Here is a 25,911-nt window from a genome sequence, read left to right on the forward strand (position 1 = left end):
GCCGCTTTGCTCATATAAAAAAGCTCCTACTCCCTTCTGTCACTGGGTGAATGAAAATATGCCTTTTATTTTAATTGCCATACTTCATTAATCGCTAATGATTATACACAGATATTATGGGATTTTTAAAAAACTATGTTTTGTTTTTGAAAAGGCTGGATCAGATGCATTATGTGTTTCTATATTAGGTTGTGGCCTTTTTCTTTTTATTAATTTTGTTTCTTTATTTATCTCATATGTAAGAGTGCTTTGCCCACAAGTACTTATGTGTACCATGTGTGTGCTATGTGCACACAGAGATCAGAAGAGGGTGTCAGATCCCCTGGAACTGGGGTTATAAATGGTTGTGAACCACCGGGTGGATGCTGGGAATCAAACCTGGGTCCTGTGCTCTCAACTGAGCCACTTCTCCAGCTCCCCTTTTGTTTTTATAATGATAAGCACACTTGATGTTTTTTTTTTCATTTTAATAACTTATTGTTTATGCTGCCATTGATTTCTGTCTAAGCATTGTTATTTTAATTTGCATTTTGTGGATACTTTTGTGCTTTATCAACGTTTAAATATTTGTGGTGGATATATTTTATGATTACTTCATTTGCTTTTATGCCCCAAACCTGTGTCCTGCGGCCTTATCATAAGAGTGATATGTCTAAATGGACTATTTAGGAAATGCAGTAAAGGCTATGATACAGCAGACAACATTTCAGCATATAGTCACTATATATAGTCACTATATGCTGAAATGTTATCAGCAGCAGAAGTTTAAATGTAAGCATGCATTATTTAATTTATTGAAAATTGTGTCAACTCAAACTTTCTTTTTTGTTGTTTTTATTTTTATTAATTATACTTTATTCACTTTGTATCCCCCGTGTAGCTCCCTCCTTCCTCCCCTCCTAGTCCCTCTCTCCCCCTTCTCCATGCATGCCCCTCCCCAAGTCCACTGATAGGGGAGGTCTTCCTCTCCTTCTTTCTGAACTTAGACAATCAGTTCTCATCAGAAGTGGCTGCATTGTCATCTTCTGTGGCCTGGTAAGGCTGCTCCCCCCTCAGGGGGAGGTGATCAAAGAGCAGGCCAATCAGTTCATGTCAGAGGCAGTCCCTGTTCCCATTACTATGGGATCCACTTGGACACTGAACTGCCATGTGCTACATCTGTGCAGGGGTTCTAGGTTATCTCCATGAATGGTCCTTGGTTGGAGTATCAGTCTCAGAAAAGACTCCTGTGCCCAGATTTTTTGGTTCTGTTGCTCTCCTTGTGAAGCTCCTGTCCTCTCCAGGTCTTACTATTTCCCACTTCTTTCATAAGATTCCCTGCACTCTGCCCAAAGGTTTGCCATAAGTCTCAGCATCTGCTTTGATACCCTGCAGGGTAGAGCCTTTATGGAATATTACTCAGCAATAAAAAAACAAGGAGATCATGAAATTTGCAGGTAAATGGTGGGAACTGGAAAAGATTATCCCGAGTGAGGTGTCCCAGAAGCAGAAAGACACACAGGGTATATACTCACTCATAAGTGGATATTAGACATATAATATAGGATAAACCTACTAAAATCTGTACACCTAAAGAAACTAATCAAGAAGGAGGACTCTGGCTAAGATGCTCAATCCCCATTCAGAAAGGCAAAGAGGATGGACATCAGATGAAGGAGAAAACAGGGAACAACTCAAACTTTCTTTCTGTTAATAATAAGCTATAAACAATTATTTATCATGAAGTGTCAACAAACTTCCATAGCTTTGATCATAGTGGATCTTTGTGACTCCATCATTTGCAATAATTTTTATTTAATCAGTTCCCATCCCATATATTTCATAGTTTGCAACTTGTGAACATTATAAGAATGTGGCAATTAATTAGTTACATGTATATCATTATAATAATAATAGACATATTGCACAACCATTTTTCAGGCACTATTCCAAGTGCTTTTATAAATTCATGTATACCCTTGCAAAAATGTATAAGGCAGGGATTAACATCCCACTTCAGAAAGAAAGCGCAGAGGATCAAGGAGCTGAGAACAGGAAGGGCCTGGTTTTTTCACCGCGCACTCTCTTCAATACGCAATTGCTATTCACCCTGTCATGACAATTAAAATAGAGTCAACCTAGAGCTTGGCATGGTGAGGTATGTCTGTAGTTCCAACCCTGAGGGGGTGGGGCCAGAGGATTGGGGGTCAGAGGCCAGCTAGACAGATGGAAGATAAAACCCAAACCCCGGAGGCTGAGGGGGTGGAGGGTGACTCAAGAGTAGACAACTGGTCTACCATATGCAAGGCCCTGGGTTCCATCTCTTGAACAGATACTCATGTGTGTTTAGGCACCGTCACACACACACGTACAGAATCTTCCCCATTCTTTCCACCCCGAATTATGTTCACATGAAGTCTTGTTCTCAAAGTCTAACCCAAGACCAGTGGCATAAATCTCTCCCTGGGGTTGTTACAAATGGGTGATCCTGGTCCCCATCCAAGACCTACTGAAGCCAAACTCCAGGATGGGCCCCTATCTGTATTTCCTAGCAGGTACATGTTTAGGTTTGTTATGGTAGAAGAAGCCGGAATGCCTGATAATTATTGCTGATTATTGTTAGACTTGTGTGTCTAAACCTAGGAAGACACCAGCTTTCTACAGAAATGAAGAAGGCTTATCCCGGGTTGGAGAGCTATGGTTAGGTGACTTTACTCTTGAGTTAAGAAAAGCATTCCCTTGATTGTGGCCATAAAAAAAAACAAGGCACAGATGGCATTCACTACAGGGGCTCCATGTGTGATTATTTTTTATTTACGGTGATGTGAAATGATGGACGTCCTATACATATCATACTTGAACTGATTTTCGACTCCTGAGTTAGTGATAGCTGTCTTTTCTGTCGAGCAGCAGGGGTGGCCTCTGGGTCCAGGATGGCCCTGTAGTCATGGGAATGGCTGATGCTCCGGGCAGACCTTGTAGCTCAGCGCTTACTCCACAACTTAGGCATATTCCCTGTGTTTTTAAAATTCATAATATTTTCACATTATAACGGACTTACTAGGAGATTAAGGTGTTTTATTTTTAAGAGTTGGTAAAATTGGTTTAAATCTGAGGCAGAAGTGAAATTATAAAGAAATATTAAAAGAGAAGTGGATAGACTTTTGTAAAGTTCCCCGGGTGAATCACAAAGCTCCCCTCATAACAAATACAAATACACTGTCGCCCGACACTTCACTAATGGAGCCCCGGTTCCCTTAGGTGTCAGAGTTAAGACAACAGCTCCGAATACGAGGCTTGCCGGTGTCAGGCACCAAGACGGCGCTGGTGGACCGGCTTCGACCCTTTCAGGATTGTGCTGGCAATCCTGTGCCGAACTTCGGGGACATAACGACTGTCACCTTTCCCGTCACGCCCAACACCCTGCCCAGTTATCAGTCCTCCCCATCAGGCTTCTACCACTTCGGCAGCACCAGCTCCAGCCCACCCATCTCCCCCGCCTCGTCTGACCTGTCGGCCGCAGGGTCACTGCCGGACACCTTCCCTGATGTGTCTCCTGGCTTCGGCCTGCGTGCGTCCCCGGTGCCCGCCTGCACCGATGAGAGCCTGCTGAGCAGCCTGAACGGGGGCTCCGGGCCCTCAGAGCCTGACGGGCTAGACTCTGAGAAAGACAAGATGCTGGTGGAGAAGCAGAAGGTGATCAACCAGCTCACCTGGAAGCTGCGGCAGGAGCAGCGGCAGGTGGAGGAGCTGAGGATGCAGCTGCAGAAGCACAAGAGCGGCTGCGGAGACCAGCAGCCCCTGCCCTTCCTGGGCGCCACCATCAAGCAGGAAGACGTCTCTAGCTGCCCCTTCGCAGCCCAGCAGGCATCCGGAAAGGGACAGGGCCACGGCTCCGATAGTCCCCCTCCGGCCTGCGAGACTGCTCAGCTGCTGCCTCACTGTGTGGAGCCCTCAGGTCCAACCCATGTACTCTCATCCACATTCCTCAGCCCCCAGTGCTCCCCTCAGCACTCGCCCCTGGGGGCCCTGAAGAGCCCGCAGCACATCAGCCTGCCTCCATCACCCAACAACCCTTACTTCCTGGCCTCATCCTCTGGGGCTCAGAGAGAGAGCCATGGGGTCTCCTCACCTAGCAGCAGCCAAGGGTGCGCGCAGGTAAGCACGAGTGGCCTCGCCGGGGTTGGATCTTTCAGAAGGCAGGAGGTGGACTCCCACCACTAAAGAACTGTGAAGGGTTTCTTAAAACCTAGGCAGCACCTCACTAACTCTACTTAACTGTCCTTGAGCCTTCACCGCCAGCCTTTGCATCACCGGTTGGCAAACTTGCTCTGTAAAGGCTTGGAAGGCAAATGTCTGGAGATCGTAACTTCTGTGCCAAACTCCTCAGCTTCACCCTTGTAGCTTTCCAGTGCCCATAGACAGCTTTGCAACAATGTATAACTTTCCAGTATAATGTTATCTACAAAACCAGGCCCTACTTATGCGCTGAACTCTGGGGGGATGGGGGGTGTAAAGGGAATGTGAGGGGTGCTCTTTAGTCCTTGAGGAAGACAGGATATAGGTGCTGAGGAAATAAATGGTCCATCTTGTAGAGAAAGTAGAGGGACTGGTTTGCCTGAGAAGGCTGAAAGGTTACAGTCTGCACTAAAGGGTCAGGAATGTTGAAGAGAAACCTTGAGCGAGGTGCAGGAGGAAACACTGTTAAATATTTGGGAGGGAGGCTCTGGAGAAGCATCAGGTGAAAGGGCCCTGGGGTTAGAACATAAGTGAAATGCAGAAGGATCAGAAATAAAGCCAGGGAGCTGAAGAAGACCCGTGAGACTGACAGTTCAAAAGCGTACACCCAACATGGTAGCAAAGACTTTCCTTTGGTTCACAAAACTAATGGGTTATTAGGAAAGTGCACAGAAGACCGACCAAAAAAAGAAAGCCACATTGTCAAAGAGTGTAAGATCTAAGACAGCCCACATTGATCCTCAGTGAGCACCTGCCAAGCACCAACTCATGAACAGGGGCCATCTCTTTCACTGTCACAGCAACCTGATGGCTCCAGTTTAGTGGCTTCGTTCACCATTGAGAAAAATGAGACCCAGGAATTAAAACTGCCTAGAACCCCAGGGTCGGCTGGTTTTTAAGGCTCCTAGTGAAATGCTGCTACCCCGAGGGTGTGAAGCATGGCTGGAGGTGATGAGGGCACACTTTCACAAGCCCACCTGAACAGCACATGCACACCAGCGGTGCCCACTCCTGCCAGGGCATACTGGAAGGAACGGGACTAAAACAGGGTATCAACGCTGTTCTTAAACATCGACTGCATTCACAGTGTCTAGGCAACAAGGGTAAAAATAGCCCCTGGGACACGGCTTGGGGCGTGATTTCACACTTCGAGGATATCAGTGATAATGGGGAGAAATAAGATAGTGCGATAATTTGTTGTTTACAAAGACTCTATAAGAGACAGTAGCAATTTCGTGAAGAGCAAATAACATGCTGGTCTGTGGCATTAAACCATGCAGCACAGACTACGTGGGTAGGGAAGAACTTAATGGTAAAGAGCTAGCAAAGCCCTGGAAGGCACTAAAAAGACACCAGAAATGAGAAACCTAGGTCAGGAGTTCAACAGCCTTGTCTTTTGTCCATGGAGCCAAAGGTTTTTAAGAAAGTCTAACAAAGCAGATATCCCGTGTGAACCAAAATAGGTAGGTAACATGTATAAGGCATGGTTACAGGAGGAGAATTTAGGTTCCTGAATTAAGTAATGCCTACAGTCATGGAGAGCTTTGAACACTTAGACAGGTGAGGTGTTCAGAGTCTATGTTGTTGATACATGAGAACTAGTGGAAGTTTGTAATCCATAGGTAATACAAGTAAAGCCAGATTTTAGATACTCTCACCTGCTAATAGAAAACCTGAGGGCAAAACACAGGGGCCAGAAGTGTCAGCTAAAGCCACACTCAAGTGTGCTGTTAGGTCTTTAATTTGTCATGTGTTCCTTTTTACAGAACTCAGGGGCACACGAAGGCCATCCTCCTAGCTTCTCTCCTCCATCTTCCAGCCTCCACCAGCCCTTCTCTGGCACCCAAGCAGACGGCAGTCATAGTGCTGGGCTCAACCCCTGTCCCAAAAGCCCAGTTATTCATCCAAAGGTCAGTACCGGAGAAGTTGACAACAAACCTATTTCTGTGAGGTTGAGGATTGAAATGGAGCCTCTAGGGATGAATAGTGCTGGAGACAGAGACAGACACATAACAGATTCGTGTAAAGACATGGAAAACTGGAATCCAGAGCCAAGTCTCTGTAGAGGCTATAAGACATTGCGCATAAGCTGGTGACAGGAGTGGGGATGTGACGCTTTGAGGATGTGGCAAACTCCCAGAGCAAGAGAGTAGGAGAAGGTGGAGGTGTGCTCAGGCATACCTGAGCCACATGCCTGAAGTCAGCAAAGGAATGGGCACTCCCACAGGCCAGGCACCCATGGAAGGCCACCCTCATGGTAACTGCGGGACAATGGCCCAGTTTGGAATGAATTGACCCAGGGAATGAACTGTTCTGAAAGTTCATGGGTTGAAGAACTCCTCTGCATTAGACTGAGCTCGTGTCCCTTTCTTGTCATGTAGTAAAGGATTCACCTGCTGGGTGTGGCAGCACGCACCTTTAATCCCAGCACTCAGGAGGCAGAGGCAGGTGGATCTCACAGAAGCTTTAAGGCCAGGCTGGTTTACAAGTCAGTTCCAGGACAGGAGAGTTACATAGTGAGACCTTGTCTCCAAGAAACATACACACACACACACACACAGAGAGAGAGAGAGAGAGAGAGAGAGGGAGAGAGAGAGAGGGAGAGAGAGAAGGTGCACCTCAGGAAGGTAAATAAACCAGGGAGTTCCACTAAGATTGCACTAACAATAAACCCACGGTGCACAAACTGCTGTTAGCCTGTTAGTGTTGTTTACTATCTTCCCATCTCCGGCTTATGTGACTAGTATTTGACATTTTTCTCAATGGGGCCTGTGGTTTCTAGAACACAAGCATCGTCCCTTGGGACCCATGGAGTGAATGTTGTTCTCCGTATTATATCCTCTTGCAGGCAACTGGTTTACAGTCATCTGACAAGGTGGGGCCAAAGTTTTCAATTCCATCCCCAACTTTTTCTAAGTCAAGTTCAACGGTTTCAGAGATAACCCAGCCCCCGTCCTATGAAGATGCAGTAAAGCAGGTAATCACGAGGCTGGTTCTCTCCCGTTCAATAACAGGCTCAGTGGACAGAACTTTGTAGTAACAGGCATTGTATGTTTTGTGGATTCTGAGAGTGAATGGGCTGAGTGTCTCCTCAAAAGAGTGAACAAAGTATGTCCATATGAGCTGCAGATAGTGCTATATGTGTGTACAGATAGCTCCAGGTTAGGATGGCTCTGCTGATGACTTTTTCTATTTTATGGTACACCATTTTATATGGTGTTCATTCAGTCCAGATTACATTTTGAATGTGGGCTTTATCATGAGCTGGTAGTGTGTGGTACAGTGTTCTGGGTTCTGGGCAGGCACAGTGAGCCACAATTCCCAATCAACCGCCAATCGCAAGAGAAAACAGGTGATCTCCAGCATGCTGTGTTGTTGAGCTAGGGTATGCAGTGGGGTTCGTGTGTGCAATACATTTTGGTCTATTAGTTTATTTAATATTAGTTTACAGTGTCTTTACCTAGCCGTACACCATGGTAACTGAGGAAGGCTCATAACAGCTGGATGATTCAGGGAGAATGGGCTAAGCAGGTGTTCACAAGGCCTGGCCTTAGTGCCAACTCTGTCACCTGCCACCGTCACTAAGGTTGGATAATCTAGTACTTGCCTCATCATATCATCACATGATAGGGGCTCGTCTATTGTGAGAGCAATTATGAATATTACACTTTCCCAACTTCTTAGCTTTAAGACTCAATGACCTTGATGCAGTGTTGATGGCTATTGAACCTGAGTAGCAGATGCAGGGAAGTTCGTGGACTCCAACAATTACATCTGTGCTCAAAGAGCTTCAGAATTTTAAAAGCAAGGAAAGGAAAAACACGGATGATTTTACAGAGTCAGCACTCGATGTCTGCATCCTGCCAGTCATGGATTGAACACATTAGGGAAATAAGTCCTGAAAATTCTCACAGGCAAACCCTTGGACTTGCTGCATGCCAAATGTGATGTGGAGTCCATCCAGATGAAAGGGCTGTCTGTCTTGTGTTGAATCAGCCTTTGGCCACTTCACCATTTCACAGATCGCTGGTCTTGCTGGCATGCACATCAGAGCATCAGGAGTCAAATCTCACATGCTGTGATAGGCACATAACTGTTCCATCTGTATCGAGCACTTGTCCTTTCTTATTGTCACCGGTCCCCAAGCCACACAGGACAGTAACTGTTCTTACGGCATTTACATCATATTAGGTAGAAAGCTCCAGAGATGACTTGCAAGGCAAGGAAACTGCTGTACGGTCTGTAAAATGACTAAGTCATTTTATAGACTTGACTAAAGGTTTGGAACCCAGGGGTGAGGGCTCCTGGAAATAAGGCCCTGAGGATGCTGAAGGATGCATAGTTCAAGTAGTTAGAGCTTATGTGACACCAATATCTTTGTACCCAACTCAGAAAAGAGCATCCATGTCAGGTGCTGCCTGACCTCTGCTCCCCTGAAATCAGAACCAAGGCAGATGTCATGCCAAGTAGGCTTTGTCAATTCTGAAAACTCCGGAGAAGCAAGGCTGTGCTTAAGAACTCAGATGAGCAGAGGCAAGGACAGACTCCCAGATTCTGCAAAACGAACCAAGAATGCTGAAACCTACTTCCTGGGCCACATCAAACAGCAACCAAACAGAGGCGTACATGAGTGCTTCCAAAGTGAGAAAGGGCTATTTGCTTGTCTTAAGGTGCCTGGTCCTGCGATGGAAACTTCCCAGACAGCTGACCTGAATCAGAAGCCGAGGATCACTCTCCCATCTTTCTCATTCTCGTTTGTTGGCTTGGATTATTGCCCAGTGGATTATCTGTGTATGATTTACACTAAGATTTAATCAAACACAGACTGAAGCCCTTTAGCCAGTCTAACTGAGCTCATAATGATATTCTTCACTTCAGACAGAAGTAGACACAGCTCAAATGTCCAACAGGCAAATGGAAATAAAAATGTGGGCAGAGTCACACAGCAGAGCACCATTCAGTTCAAGACCAAGAGAGGTCATAGTTATAGAGGCAGGAAGGAGCATGGTGACTGCTGGTGTTGGCAAACAGCTATTGAAAGGTGGTGTTTAATGGATGTAGAGTTTTAGTTTTGCACGTTAAAAGAGCTCGTGGGTACGTAGTGTTGATGTTTGTATTTAAAAGTGAATGTATACTTTAAAAGACTAAGCTTACAAGTTTTATGTTATGCTCTATTGTACTATGCTTCTTTGAACGCTTCAGCAAGCGTAGTTCAAATCCCCACAATGCTGCTTCTGGTGTCTCCATACAGAAGTAAGTGTAGCCTTCTAACCTCTCTGCTCTCTTTTTGCTAACCTGCAATAGCAAATGACTCGGAGTCAGCAGATGGATGAACTCCTGGATGTCCTCATCGAAAGTGGAGGTGAGACTGCCTTGCCCACTGTCCGTCAGGCACCTCCACCTGTGCGTATTCTAGGACATGGCCTCTTATGTCCAAGGTCAGGCACACACTGACTCTGGTACAGCAGGGGGTCTGTTGTTAGAGTCACTTCCTCTGAGCTTCAGATGTGATTTGTCAGAGAAGGAAACTGCAGTGGGTGATTCCTCACCACCTTTATCCTAGGGGTACTTTGCATGTCACCTTCAACTCATCCCTGTCCCTGTAAGTGTGTTCTGTTGCTACATCATTTTTTCTGCTGTCTTCCTAATTACAAAAAGAAAAAGGAAAAAAGCAAGAAGTTAGTGGAAGCATTGTGCTTGCTATTCAAACTCAATCAGCCATCTCCCATTGGATGACCCATTCATGCTTAAATGTTACTCAAGTTAGCAATAAAGGCAACCAGTGTGTTCATTCATCATTCATTCAAGAAACATTACAGAATCAGAGGTCCTAAGGAGCATGTGTGAAGGTCAAATGAGAACACGGGGCTGAACCCTTAATCAACAGCATTTGAAGTTTAACAGGAGGTAGCAAAGGACTCACAGATGGAATGCCAGGTACCATGTTAAGCTCAGTTCTCCAGCAGATAAGTCCTTGTTTCTGTGGAATATAGTCTGGTAAGGAAAATGGACAGTGAGCAAGAACCCTAGTGTTTCTTACCATGACAAGAAGGAAAATGAAAGGGGTAGGGACAGGTGTGTGTGTGTGTGTGTGTGTGTGTGTGTATTTGGGTATCATGATGGAAGATGGCTGTCCATACTAGCTGTTCCTCCTTTTTGTTGAAGTAGGAAGGCAGAATAGTGAGGACACGAAGGGGGTGTGGGAGAATCTAGGAAAGGATAACCACGAGTTAGCTATGAAAGAGTGGAGTTTTATAGAGAAAGGCAAGTGTGTAAGGTAGAATTAAATGCAAGTAGAGAGCCTGGTGTCATCAGCTGAAGGTGAATGCATCCTGCTCATTTGTATTACTGTTCTCTATCTCCAGGTAACTTGGAGCAGGCTAAGAGAAAGTAGATGAGAATTTATTGGGGCAGAGAGTTTTGCTAAGCTAAGAGAGAAGGGCAAAGAGGTAGAAATGACTGTAACAGCAGATCAGAGAATATGGTCCAAAAAAGAGAAAGAAGCAATGTGGGAGGTACTGACATGCAATGGTGAAATAGTACAACCAGTGGCTTGGGTGCCTCAGAGTGGTTTAGACATAATTGACCTGGAGTACTTTATACATGAGCTGGAGAGGGGAAAGGAAAAGGACAGACAGTGGGAAACCTGCTTAAGACAGAGCTCTTGGAAGGGTGGGCTGTGCAAGGATGAGGCTCCAGGTATCCAATAGAGTGGGGATGCTGGCATCACTGGGGTGGACGGGAAGAACAAGGAACTGAGAAGCCAGCATGAGCAGTGTGTGATTTCTAAGATAGCCTTAAAAAAATAAGAAACACTGACCTGGCAAAATGACTGTGAACTGGACGGAGGGGGGGTTCCAGCAGCAGAAGAGGGGTGAGCTGAAGTCCTAAAGTAGGGAAACAGGCTTCCCTAAAAACCACTGAAGAGTGGTAAGAAGGAAGCAGCCATAGAAAAATAGCTGTGGAATGATGGTCATCCTCATTTGCTGCCCAGCAGAGAGTATGACAGAGATGCCATGTCCTCCCATGGCAACCAGTGATGGTGAAGGGAGCAAGGAAGCCACTAGAGAAGAGTTTGAAAATAACAGAGTGGATGTTCCAAGGCAGGGGTATCTGGGGAAACATTAGGAAAGAGGAAACGGAGAGACAAAGCAGGGGTAGAGGTAAAGCCAGGGTTAATTGCTGAGCAGGGAAGCATGATCATCTTCTCTGCTTTTCTCAGAGAACCTCATTTATTCCAAGACTCATCATGTGGCATGGCCAGTTCAGGGTGATTTAACAATTCACACTGTGTTTTGCCAACAGAAATGCCAGCCGATGCCAGGGAAGATCACTCATGTCTTCAAAAACTCCCAAAGATGCCCGGGTCCTCGCGCAGCTCTCCCACCACCCTCCCCAAGCCCTCCGCTTCCTTTGAACAGGCATCCTCAGGAGGCCAGATCTCCTTCGATCACTATGCCCCCGAAGGTGAAGAACACCTAGAAGTCTTACTGAATTCTCACAGCCCTGTAGGAAAGGTGAGCGACCTTACCCTCCTCAAAATCGGGAGCGAGGAGCCTCCTTTTGACGGGATCATGGATGGCTTCCCAGGGAAGGCTGCCGAAGACCTCTTCAGTGCTCATGAGCTCTTGCCTGGGCCGCTGTCCCCTCTGCATACACAGTTGTCACCTTCTTCAGTGGACAGCAGTGGTCTGCAGCTGAGCTTCACAGAATCTCCCTGGGAAACGATGGAATGGCTGGACCTTACCCCACCCAGCTCCACGCCAGGGTTCAGCAACCTCCCCACCAGCGGCCCCAGCATCTTCAACCTCGATTTCCTGGATGTCACAGATCTCAATTTGAATTCCCCCATGGACATCCACTTACAGCAGTGGTGAACACCTGAGGTACAAGTGCTGTGAGAGCTCACTAGGAATTCCACGGGGAAGGCACACAACCAAAGATACTGTGTGATCTAAAAGATAAAGGGGGAAAGGGAAGGGGGAATGGAGGTTTCTGTGACAATCAACTAGAACAAACAGGAGTCAGTCGTTAAAATGTGTAATGTAATTTCTGCTAGCATTCAAAATGTGCTTTCTCAGAATAAGAACGTCAAAAATGTCTTTCACTGCCTTATCTCCTATCAGTATTTTTCTAGCCCACAGGTTGTCTCAGGCATTACTGGGCCGTAAGTTCACACTATAGTTTGTCCCAGGCATTATTGGGACATAAGCCAACACTATGAGCTTTTGTTATGAATTTACTAAACGTTCTGGGGTAGGACAAAGCCTCTAAGGGTATGCAGCGAAGCCAGTCCCCAGTGGTCCTGGAAGCCATCCTGTGGTAGAGGACGCTTCCATGTGCCCATCGCTTATCTTTTGGAAGAGCAGGTCCTATTACAGATAGAGTCCTTAAGGCAGAATAGAGAGCAGAACCAATCCATTCCCAGGAAATCAAAACAACAAAAGAAGTGTCCCTCAACACCCAACGTGTCTTACTGTACTGGTGACCACTGACAGCTCACTAGCATTGTCGACACAATGCACCCAGAATGTGTTGCTTTTAAACCAGTAGCCCATTTTTTTCTGCCACTTCTACACTCATCAATGATGTGCAACAGGTTAAACAAAAACAAAAACAAAACTTCATGCCATGGTCAGAATTGTTCTGACATTCCTCCATCTGTATTGTTCCTGAAAGGGTCTTTTCGTTGTGTTTGTATGTCTATCATCAGAACCACAAATATAACTCCCTCTAGTTCCAAAGACTAGAGAGAGACAATCAGAAAGGCGACTGGAGGCCCAGGGAGCCATACTGGGAAGTTAGAAATAGAAAACAGTATATTTAACATTCCAGGAAAGACATACTATGGATTGCTGTTACAGGACTAATATACAGGGCCAACTCCTTTTTCTTCTTCTTCTCTTTTCTTTTCTTGTTATGGACATAGAAGTTCACCTCAGTTTATCTTCTGCTCACTACTTTCCTTTCAAGATACCAATCCTTTATGGCTCTTTTGGTTTTGATGAGCTCTTTCTTTCTTTCTTTCTTTCTTTCTTTCTTTCTCTCTCTCTCTCTCTCTCTCTCTCTCATTCACTCTCTCTCTCTCTCACACACACACATACACACAAATACACAAACACACACATGTAAGGGAAGGAGAGGTTTTCAGCTCTAACAAGCTTCCATATTTATATCAAAGCCATTTTTTGAACATTAAAAGTCTAAACGTTCTTGCCAAATTCATTCTTCACATGCTCATTGGCTGCTAACAGAATTCACAAGAATTTCCTTAGGAAGAAACTGGGGACATGGCTCATTGGTCACAAAGCTTGTTTTATTCATGTTTGATTTATGGACAATCTTTGGTTTGTGTTGCTCTGGGGAAATTGGAAATCATTACAGAGTGAAGATAAATCAGGGTGGCATCTACCACAGAGAACATTTCAGTCAAGTTTCCCCCGAAAAAAGCGTGATTGCACGCAGAAAACAATGAGAGAGTGAAGGACTGCTATCTTGATCAGTGCTTCTCGCTGCCCTTGTATTTTGTCAGGGTACTGGGGACAGAGGGAGACAACACAGATTATCCAAGTCCCTTTGAAGTTCACTGTGGCGCCAGTTCAAGTATTATGATGTTGCATGCTGTAGAAAGTAGCTATTGCTCTTTTTTTTTGTTTTGTTTTAATTTAAATCACTAAGGCACTGTTTTATTCTTTTGTAAAGAAAAAAAGTTCACTGTGCACTTATAGCGAAAATAGTCAACAATGTTGTGAATTTTTGAGAAGTTATCTTTTTGATAAACCAAAGATTTAGAAATCATTCCATTTGTCAACTTGTTAAAAAGAATGTTTGAACACTGAGTGTTTTTTTGTGACTGCTACTCTGGAAGCCACCAGATCTTATTGTAAGGAAGGAAAAAAACAGATGTGCACACACATGTAGTTCTATACATGTGTGTATGGAGTATGTGTATACACACATGCCCACATATGTATGCGAATGCATATGTGCGCACGTTTCTGAAAGGTGGCATTTGGAGTGCCTTGAACCCTCAGTCTGCTGTGAACCATGCGTGGCCTTTCTCACCGTGAGTTGCTGATTAATCGACCAGACCACACATTGCCTCTCTGTGTATGACTAAGGACTCCAACCTAATGCTCATAGCCACTTGCTGCCCTGAACAAGCTCCTCTTGGCAATGAATATGGATGTGAGAGGTCAGAGCCTGGCAACGAATCTGGACTTGTTAGGACAGAGTGGCCTCACCATCAGTGGCCGCCAAGGCCAGTGCCTCCTCTTACAGAAGAGTCTAAAGGGAGCATGGGATTTGTTCTGACATTCCTCCATCTGTATTGTTCCTGAAAGGGTCTTTTCGTTGTGTTTGTATGTCTATCATCAGAACCACAAATCCAGAGGCAAAGCTTAGCATGAAGATGAAGCTGTGGGGGGAAACCTTTACTGCCACATTCCAAACATCGGTTTGACCCCGAAGCTGATGTTTCATCTGAGTCTGTATGAAGCTTGCTGCCCTGTACATTTTTCAAGGTTCCAGCTGGACCATGTGTGCTATTCCCTCCTTATTTCCTTGGAAAACAAACCCACACAGTGCCCTGCCTTCCAGACCCTCATCTGAATGGTAATAATTTTCCCTTTGGGAATTCCTGTCTGAGTGATTAGACAGCTCTGTTTTTAACTAGACTGTGGGGAGGATTTTTTTTATAATATTATTCAAACTGATACACACACTTCAAAGTAAACGAAAGGGAAGATGGCTCTGGTTTGCTAGTGCAAGCCAATACAGCTAGATTGGGTCCCTGGATACTTGGTCTCAGCCTGCTCCCACAGTCTCCCCAAGCCATGTGTATCCTGTCTTCATAGCAAAGGTAGGAGATTGGAGATCACTGGGAGAGGATTGATGAAGATGGCTCAAATACTCATGTTCATTCAGCTGTCTCCTATTGGGCTTTTTGTTGTTGTTGTTGTTAGTTTTTTACTTTAGGTTCTTTTAATCAGTCACATCCTCTCGTAATGACATGAGCTAAGAGATGTGCAGAAATGGCCACTCTTGGGTTTAGCAGGGTTCCTAGAGCCTCAAGTGGCCACATATTTAAAAGGCCTGAGATGTCCCTGTAGTAAGGAGAGTCTTGGCAGTCATTCATATGGTGGCTACAGGATAGCAGGTCCCTCTAGATCTAAAGAGTCCAAATTCCTTTCCACCTCCACCCCCATGCAAGTTCTTCTAGTAAACCAGGGCTCTGTAATCATTCTTCTACTTCTAACAATGTTACCAAGACAGTGGAGATAGGGAAAAAGAATGAAGAAGAAAGAAGGAGGGGGAGAAAAAAGGAGGCAGAGGGGATGAGAAGGAGGGGGCAGAGGAAGGAAGAATGGATGGATGGATAGATAGATGGATGGAAGTAAGGAAGCGAAGGGAAGGGAAGGGAAGGAGAAAGAGTGGAGGCAGAGAAAGAAAGGAAGGAGAAAAGAAAATCAGGGTCCAACTTCCTGACCCATAAACCTTTTATACTATGATGTCATAGTATAAAAAGTAAAACACAAACTCAGAAGAAGGAAGGCTTTCTGAGCAACGGAGTGATTCCACCTGTAAACAGGAGCATCACCAGGACCTCTGTCTGGAGAGTTCGAGTTTATGAGCTGGCAGGCTTATACCTTTCAAAACCACCAGTTGGGGACAAAAATGAATAAAATCTACCGCAAGCTTTTAAAACAACTTCTTCTCAAAAGTTATTTATTTTATGTTTGATCAGCTTTCCTAGAGCTAGTTAGACTGAAAACTCCCACATGACCTATACCATCCGAGGGCTGGCCATTTGATGCAGACCGTGAATGAAGGACACAGACCTTCAGGGGCTGAGTAGCCCTTTGGAAATAAGGAAAGTGTAGAGGGCACACTTTTTGCCTCTATCCCAAGTCACAACACAAACCTGCAAGGAGGTATAGAGGCAGATACTCGTGAGATTTCCCTAGACAGAAAACATCAACAGACATGGAGAGTCCAGGCCCCACAACAAGATGGTCCCATAGCGCTGGGAGCTGATGAGCTGTGTCCAGAAGCCTTCACCAGCAGAGGACAATCTGTAAGGAAGTGTTTTCAAGACAGAAAGGAGTTTGGAGAGAACTCTGTGGCCATCTGCCAGGGGTATTGTTCTAGGTCCCACTGGATTCAGTGAGCGGGACTGAGCTCCCTTCTGATCTAGGGGATCAATGGTCCTCCCAGAAGAGAACCCCTGCAGACTCCGCTGTTCATTCCCACCGCGTGTTCCCACGATGGGCATCAGGAGGCTACATCATTTAGATTGCCTCGCCTGCAAAGGGACACAGCATGGGGGGGTCCAGGAAGCTCTTTAACTATTTTCCAAGGGAGCAGGACCTACACTGCTCCCAGGGCTCAGTCCCAATGAACTTGTCCAAAGAACCAAGGGCAGAAGTTTGCTGGGAGATGAAATTCAGCCCTCAGTGGAACACGAAGCAGTGTTCTGGAAAGAACAAGGAAGCAAGCACGATTCTCTTGGCCCCACCGTGGTGATGTTTTCATGTCGGTCTCCTTTGCTTGGTATACTATGAAAGAAATGTGGTTGGTAGAGCAAGGAAGCAATGGCTAAAATACCAAAGTTGGCATGTGTTCTTTTTTTAAAAAAATGCATATATTTTTAAATAAAATGTTTATTTTAACGAGATGTAAGCATTTTTCCTTGACCATATATATGCCATGCCTGCATACAATGTTCTTTATACATGTTACTTTATGTTCTCTTTTCAGCAGCCAGAGAAGGGGTCCCGCTGTGACCCCCATCTTGCAGATGAAGAAACTGAGGCTGAGAGAGGCTAAGTAAATTGTCTAGGGTGACATAATTTATAAACTAGCAGAGCCCAGCATCAGACTTTGACCTGTTCACCTCCAAAGCCCCTGCCTGTGCTCACTGGTAGTCATACCAACACAATGAACGCTTTCTGAAATAGACACACACATTGCATTAACATCCCTATTGAAATACACACGTGCATATACACATGGGTATCCTAGTCCAGCCGATGTTTTCATTAGTTTAGCAACAGTGCCAACTAAAGAATTCATGGGGTAAATTAGGGATCCAGATGGCCTATTAGATATACACAGCAGCTCTAAGAGGTAGATTTTCATATTTGCTTTTCTCATTCCTGTCATTTTCTCATGGAGATTATGTGACGCCATGGAGGAGCTATGATTCCGATGGATGAACTTTGGACTTGGGTCAGATGAGAACTGCTCCTTCTCTGTAGAGTAGTTCTGCCTTCTCTCACATTGTTCTTCCCTTACACTGGAGCTATTGCACAAGTCGTGCATAATTACAAGGTCATGGTTAACATCAGCAAAATGTAAAGATTCCAGCTCAAGTGAACTCATTCCTAAGGGTCTCAGCAGAAATCTCATGAACTAGTCTCTGCAGCCTGGGGACACAGGTACAACTTCCCTCTCATATCCTAGATCCAGCAATCTAAAAAGTAGGGTCACTTGAATCTCATAGATTACAGAGAGGAGTGTGGATTTTTTACATTTCTCACTGATTGTGATTTTCACACGGTTCATCCCAATCTCGTTCATCTCCCTGGACTTCTGTATCCACCTCTGCCCTTGCAAGCCCTCCCAAACAAAACAAAACAAAATAAAGCAAAACAAAAACATCTCACTGTGGAAGCTGTGCTGTGTCACAGTATATATCCTTTTCGCCCAAACAGCTTTCCTTGCAAGCATTCATTGCAATGAGTCATTGGTCTTGTTCGAGACCTCTATCTTCTGCTACACTGTCAATACTGGATCCTCAACAGGGATTCCTCTCAAATATCCTGTTGTTTGTGTGTGTGTGTGTGTGTGTGTGTGTGTGTGTGTGTGTGTATGTGTGTGTGTCATGGAGATCCTGCAGCTTTGGATCTACATGATTGGTCCCTTTACAGGATCCAGCAGTTCACAGATGGGGTAGATGTTGGGGTGGGCCAACTCAAAGCCTTGGATCTGGGCCTGGGTGGTAGCTGAGTTGTTCAGCTCACCAGCTCTCCTGTGCCCATGTCACCAGGGCCAGCTTGTCTTCAAATGCATTGTATTAGAAGTGTCAAACCCACAGTGTTGATCCACAGGGTCAAGCCTGCTATACCCAGCTCCTTGGGGTTACTTTATCTCAGAAGCCACGTGTTGTGTATTTACATGTGTGCTCTGTTTAATGTGGCCCTTCTTCATAGCAACTCATTCCTGTTGAGTGAAATCAGTGTTCTCTCTGTTCCCACCAAGAGGACACATGAGCATGAAGACCTGTATTCCCTTCACTTCCCATGCAGTTTTTCAAGGAGACTGCCTTCCCTAGATCTCAGCGTTTCCATTTGATGAAGTGAAGAGTCTACATGAAAGGCACAGACATTTATATGTGCACATATAATAAGTAACTCTCCATTTATATGTGTGTGTGTATTCACAAGTGTGTGCATACATATATGAATGGAGATTTATTTGTAAATGTTAGATTAACTTTCACAGGTACATAAAAAGCATGGAATTATACATATTAACAGAGTAGTAGATGATGCTTAATGCATGCAAATACCATGCAGAACTGCAGGCATTTGGGACAGAGAAGACTAGCTTTGTATCCAGTTTATGATACTGGAATAGCTATTCACCAAGCTCCTCTGAGTGCTGGATTACTTGATTGATCTAGCACAGCCCTCATACTTTGATGATTCCTTTAAGGATTTGGACAAGGGTTCCTCTAAGGATTAAAACACTTGTTCTTGGCTGCATAGCTTGTTATTACCTCCATCTTTGTTGCCTTCACCTTCATCATCTATCCTCAACACTCCTATATAGAACTGAGTATTTTTCTGTACTGAGGTGTGGTTGGTCCAGATTTGAGGGCTGGGACATTGAAGGAGGTCCTTTGTCAGGGAATGTGTGAATCTCAGTTTAACTTGCATTAAATAAAGTAATGCAAGGTAAAATCTTGCCAGTCATGTCAGTTTTCCTGTCATTCGGGATCAATATTGGGCAAGCCCATAAGAAGAACTGTTCTCTAATTTCCATGAGGGACACAAAATTGCCCTACTATACCTGGGAACTTATGTCGAGTTACTAGTAGGGAAGATTGTAAAAAATGACTAACTTCAATTACTATTTTAATACCAAGGGTGAATGTGGGAAGAGAGAGATTGTCATTAATGTGTATGCTTGTTTATATTCAAGCACACCAACAGTTAGATCTCACTTACTAAGATTTTATTATTATTATCATCCTGTTTTTGCGAGTGATAATGGTTTTTGGCTTGGGGCCTCTGTGGTTTTTCCTGGATGTGGGAACAGGGTGAGGTCAATGCCAGAAGCAGGGGTGCTTTGCATTGTCAACATCAGGATGTTTGTCATTTTATTTCAGTGTCTGCGAGCTCTTTAAATAGCAGAGAAATCTTCTGTTCCTTGAGGCCTTGAGGGAACAGGATTAAGTATCTGACTCTTCTTTTTAATTTTTTTATGTTTTATAATTTATTCATTTTACATCCTGACTGTAGCTCGATCCGTCATCTCCTCCCAGTCCCACCTTCCCTTCCTCTTCTCCCTATCCCTCTCCCCTAGTCCTCAGAAAATGGGAACCCTCCTTCTATACCATGACCCCAGCCTATCAAGTCTCATTAGGATCGCTTACATCCTCTTCCTCTGTGGCCTGGCAAGGCCATCCCACCTGGGGCCAGTGATCAAAGAGCAGGCAACAGAGTCCATGTCAAAGATAACACCTGTTCCTCTTACTAGGTGTCCCACATGGAGACTGAGTTGTCTATGGGTTACATCTGAGCAGGGAGTCTAGGTCCTCTCCATGCAAGGCCCTTGGTTGGTGCAACAGTCTCTGCAGGCCCCTCTGAGCCTAGATTTGTGGGCTCTGTTGGTCTCCTTGTGGAACTCCTGTCCCTTCCTGATCCGTCTATTCCCCCACTCTTCCATAAGACTCCAAAGTTTGGCTGTGAGTCTCAGCATCTGCTTTGATCCCCTGGTGGGTGGAGTCTTCCAGAGGTCACATAAGCTGGGACAAATAGAACAGGCACCGAAAGCAGATGCAGAGGACAGGATGGGAGCCTTCCAGATGGCCCCTGAAGCCTCTCTAGACCAGCGCGCCCCATAACCAGCAGAGGCCGCCTGCTTCAGGGGCAGCTGTTCTTTGACAGGCTGCCTGTCTCTTCAGTTCTCTTGCTCTCTTCATGTCTCCTATTTCTAATACACCTGTAACAAGGCATATTTTCCTAGTGAATGGCAAGCTTACTTTAAAACAATGAAGCGTGACAGTGTAAGGGCACTCTTGGATTTTTAAATTATTTTGTATGTGTGATTAAATCCCTTTTCTCCTTTCTAATTTAATGTCTCAATTTTCTTCTCTCTCCTTTTAAAAAGGACACATTCATTTTCTCCCATCTTTAAAAAAGTACCATCCCTGAAATCACCTTAATAATTAATGCTCTCATTTCATCTCTGATCTATCTGTATCAGGCCTGCTCTACGGGTACCCATGATGGACAAAAAGGTGAGAAGAGGCTGCTAGGGCTGTTCTTCATTGTCTCCTGCATTGGTGCTGGTGTCATGCCTGGAATTCTGCTTCTTCTAGAGTTCCTTGGTTCAACAGCAATAGCACAACTGGCTGCATACACTTTCCACACTTTCGTGGGAGACTTGTGGGCACTCCCCCCACTCATGGGACCTTCCCACATGTCACCCCAAAGCTTGGCAGAGCTACAAAGCTGGCAGTGGAGTTTCCCCAAGGGAATGTAAAGCTGGCTGCTCTTTCAATAGACAGCGCTGAGGGCCATCTTTCCTGGAGCAATGACATCAGAGCCTGCAATGGTGAGCCCACAGAAAAGTTACCTTCTCCCATTGTTAACAAGAAAACAGGAATCTTGCTGTCCTGTTGGGTGTGTTGGATTCAGCAGAGGGGGAAAAGGGAAGAACGGGGTATTCCTATGATGGCCTGTGTGATTCATGTATGACCATGATAAAAGCTGTCTAACCTCTACCATTGTCGGGACCTTTGATGAAATTCTCAGAATAATTTCTTTTTCTTCGGTTGACATCAGGAAACAGGGTTGCTATCCCAGATGACTGGAAGGATGGTGATAGTGTGATGGTCCTTCCAGCCATCCCTGAAGAGGAAGCCAAACAGCTTTTCCTGAAGCAATCTTTACCAAAGTGCTCCTGCTTGGCAAAAATATCTCTAGTCTACTTTGTTGGGACTGCAGATGCTCTCTCAGCACTGGATGGAAAGATGACAGCTGTAACTCCTGTTAACTTGTAGCAATTTCATAAAACACACTGGTGCCATTATAGCTGAGGTGGCTAGGTCAGTGGCATCCTGGCTAGTTAAATGGAAATGACACCAAAATGTTCTCATGATTCTTCACTCTGCACCTTCACCAGCACTCCAGCCTGTCACATGTGTGTGTGCGCGCGCATGTGTGTATGCATATGTGTATGTATATGTATAAGTATATATTCTGTGTTTGAGACTCAGGCATTGCTGTGTCCCTGCAGGTTTGTAATCAACAAGATGGCAATTTATGCCATCGTTTTAGTTGTCCTAATTGTTCTCTTCTTTTACACATTTTGGAAAGCAATGGACTTCAAATTAAACTCTGTCTGAAGCATCTAGTATAGAACCCAGGAACCTGCAATGACACATATATTCTTCAATACTCTATTTTTTTTGTACTTTTAAAGTACATATCTGAAGTGGGAACAGCAAGGAGGGAGTTCTTTAAGTATTTTGTTACAAAAATAAATTGTGTTACATATAGCCAAATATTCCGTTGTGTATATGTACCAAATTTTCATTATGTAATTGCCAGGTGAAATATAAAAAAAATAAATTGTGGTAACTTTCTATTGAGGGAGAATATCAAGGAGGTTCCTTTCTCTGCCAAGAAAAGAGGTGGACACAGAGGTGTGAGCAACACAGTGTGGCACCTCACAGCATTCACATTATCAGTCTTTACCAGATTACCTACCAGTGGGCTACTCTTCTCTGAGGTGTTTTTTCTTTACATCAACAAATAAAGCTCTTTGGTGAAACTTGCACAAATAAAGATGAGAGGCAGGCAACTACCTGTAGATGGCAAGGCAATGGGAGACTTGGAAGCACACAGGTGGGAAACATAATGTGTATAGTCTCTGAGGATTTAACGGGGTGCGGTGCAGGGCAATTCTGCCCATTTTCAACAGGCATCACTAGTCTCCTACTAGGCCTGCCCACGATTAGGCTATGGCAAAGCTACAGATCCAAGGATAGTGGAAAAACTGGGGTGGAGAAGTTGGGTCTGGTAGCATATACCTTTAGCCTCAATACTCAGGAGGCAGAAGCAGGCAGATCACTGGGAGTTCAAGGCCAGGCTTGTCTATATGAGCAAGTTCCAGGCCAGCCAACACTACATAGTGAGATCCTGACACAAAAACCAAAACAACAAGCTGTAGCGTAGCTACATAGCTTGCTGAACTGGCTGATTAAAAATGTCTGTTGTGGAGATTTGGAACCGCAGATTACCATCTGAAGAATGATGAAGGGTATTGAAGAGAGACCTAGTAGGATGACTGGCAGCTACCTGAGCTGTGATCTCTTCTCCAATCTGATTTTCTAGACAGGCATTGTTCAGTAGAGTTTTCTGTAGTGATGGACACATTTCGTTTTGCACTGCCTAATACTGTAGTCACAAGCCACATGTGCTTTGTTATAGCTGTTTCCCTATAGTTGCTGTGATAAAATACCACGGCCAAGAGCAACTTAGGGTGGAAAAGGTTTAGCTTTGGCTTACACAGTTCTGCGATAACATCCATGATGGTGGGCAGCATGGAAGCAAGCTGCAAGCTGGCTAAATACACGCTTTCATGCTGCCGTAGAAATGAGAAGGAGGAGGAGAAAGAGGAGGAGGGGGAAGGAGTGGGGGAGGGAGGGAGGGAGGGAGGGAGAGAGAGAGAGAGAGAGAGAGAGAGAGAGAGAGAGAGAGAGAGAAAGAGAACAGGACAAGGACATACTCCAGCAAAATCCCGCTTCCTAAAAGTGTCACCTTCCTGAACAGCATCCACAATTGGGGATCAAATGTCCACAGACAAAGTCTATGGGGGACACATCTCCTTCAAAAACTGCATGTGTGTGTTTTTCTGATATTTGAAATTTAGAATATAGCAGCCAAGGGACTACTCTTACAGTTTATTTAATTAGATGCCAAAGCCTTTTTAACTCAATGGCTGACTGTGAACTTGGCTGTCATATTCCTAGTGAAATTTATTTCACATGACTACAATTTTGAAGAAAGTAAAAGATACACATGACTTTGTTGGCCTGAGCAATCCTGTGGCCAAGCCAAAGGTTGCCACATACAGGGAAGAGCAATCTCTCCATATGTCAAAGTCAAGAATACAAGAAATTCTGTTTTTCCTTTCCCCTCTCTTGCTTTCCCTCCTCTTTTCTTCTGAAAATGAGCTTCGCTTTTAAGGTGCAGAAATTACATTTCAGGCCATCCCACACCTTGGCTGCAGTGCTTTCTGCTCCTCTGCTATCTTAGCAGCTTCACACCCAGCTCTTTCAGCTTTTCCGGAAAGATGGAACCTCTGTGGCCCCTCAGGGGACTGCCACCCTCACCACATATGACTTAGATGCTGCGAGACACCATGAGAGGCATTTCCTGCTCTTTTTGGTAGAAAGCTTCACTATTAATTTGCCAGGCATGGGCCACAGAAGGGGCGCGCACAGGCCGCTTTCCCAGACATATCCCCCAGAGAGCCAATGGTGGGGCAGTAAAAAACCCAGACCTCTGGTATAAACCAACCAAAGCCCTTCTTACTCCAGCTAGATGGCTGCCACTCTGCACCACTGTGCCTGTAACTAATCCATGGTTGGTTTTATGATATAGGAAAAAGGAGGAGGAATGATATACTGTGTATATTTCTTTTTCCACAAAAAAAAAAAAAAAAAAAAAATCACCCAAATAATCATGACCTCAATAAGTCATAATCCCTTCTAGAGGGATAGATAACATTTAATTTATTTTTGGGTAATGATAGAACCTCTTTGAATATCATCTGCTCCCCTTTTACTGTCTTAGTTTCCTCTCCTGAATCACCATCTTCAGCACCCCAGAAGCAGGTGAATTATTTACAAAGCAGGATATTATAGTCTTCATGAAAGCACGAGAGCTCATGTTCTTGAAATCCAAACTCTTTTCTTTAAAAGCTCCATTTTCTTCCATGTGTTTCTAAAGTCTGGCTTGAAAGATCAGAAGCAAAAACTTGACATCATTTTTCTCTTTGTGTGTGTGTTATCATACTTTCTCTAGGACAAAAAGCAGAAGATGCATGTTTAATATGGCTAGGTGATTGAGACACTAAATTCCTTGTTTTATTTATTGAAATTCCAACAGCCACACAAATCCAGGGGCCACCGTACTGAATAATACAGTCGTAAATATGATGAAGAACTATGTCATTTAAAGTCAGTGTTTGTAACGTCTCTCTGTCACTGATAGACACAAAGCCATACTTTATTAGGGCGTTGGTGACTTTTCCTGTCACTACGAGGAAATGCTCTGACAAAAGCAACTTGAAAGAGTTAATTTGGACTCATAATTTGAGGGTACATTCCATCAAGGCCAAGAAGTCATGGCAGTAGGCCCGCAAGGCAGCTAGTCACACCACATTGGCTGTCAGGAGGAAGAGAGAGATGGATGATAATCCTTAGCTTACTCTCTCCTTTTTATTCAGCCTGGAACCTCCACCCAGAGAATGCTGCTCTTCCTAACTCTGTTACCTGAAACTCTCTCTTACAGTCATGCCATAGGCTTGCGTCTCTGGTGACTTCAGATCCTCTTGAATGGATAATCATTATTAACCACCATGGTCATGTTTTTTTTTTTTTAAATATTCAAAGTAGAAATAATTTGTTTATATAAATATGATGTTGACATTATAGCCACATCCAGTCAGTTTAAAGCAAAGGATGCCTTGACTGGATAATTGGCTAGAACTCTTGACCTAATAAGCAGAGGCTGAATTCACAGTTAATTAAAGATTTCATGTTCATTCAGCCAAAACATGCCTCAAACCATCTTTTGTTTAGCTGGCCAGGGAGACACTTAGATCCATATTTAGGACATCTTTCTACTGTAATCAACATATTGAAAAAGACCTCGGGTCATAGATGCGATTCCATTTTTCAGAATAGGAATTTCCCTGGATTTTCCCCTTAGGCTAACTTTCATTGTACCCATCACAGCTGACTACACGGTAGTTTGTATGTAACTGGATTTGGAAAACAGTACTGTTTCATTTCCACCTACCAAAGAGCAGTGTTCTCTATTAGAGATGGGGAGACTGGCACTGAAAAGGGCCCAGCAGTTTCCCTAAAGCGGCTTACCAGGTGTGTGAAATTCTAGTGGGAACTCATATTTGTTTCACCCAGAGTCCCAGCTGCCCAACAACCCAGACTTTACTTGATACAAAATGATGACAACTAACGGGGATCACCTGCCATTTTTTCTTTTTCTTACATCTATCTATCTATCTATCTATCTATCTATCTATCTATCTATCTATGTGTTGTAAGGGAACTTGCAGGAGTCACATTTCTCCTACCACGTAGATCCTGGAGATTGAATACAGGTCATCAGGCTTAGTGACAAACATCTTTACCTGCTGAGCCATTTTGCT

At 44.5% G+C, this 25,911-nt stretch overlaps 1 protein-coding gene across 1 annotated transcript in view; it reads left to right on the forward strand.

Moving 5' to 3' along the window:
- Positions 1-16,965, forward strand: part of Myocd (myocardin) — a 48,542-nt gene extending 31,577 nt beyond the window's left edge. Inside the window, exons 8-12 of the mRNA XM_060363496.1 lie at positions 3,241-4,137; positions 5,985-6,128; positions 7,067-7,195; positions 9,523-9,580; positions 11,524-16,965. Coding sequence (XP_060219479.1) covers positions 3,241-4,137; positions 5,985-6,128; positions 7,067-7,195; positions 9,523-9,580; positions 11,524-12,095 — 1,800 coding nt within the window. The 3' untranslated portion in view covers positions 12,096-16,965. The remainder of the gene's footprint in view (positions 1-3,240; positions 4,138-5,984; positions 6,129-7,066; positions 7,196-9,522; positions 9,581-11,523) is intronic.
- Positions 16,966-25,911: the final 8,946 nt, after the last annotated feature.

The sequence above is a fragment of the Meriones unguiculatus genome, chromosome 11, assembly GCF_030254825.1.
Source record: "Meriones unguiculatus strain TT.TT164.6M chromosome 11, Bangor_MerUng_6.1, whole genome shotgun sequence".
NCBI classification, from domain to species: Eukaryota; Metazoa; Chordata; class Mammalia; order Rodentia; family Muridae; genus Meriones; species Meriones unguiculatus.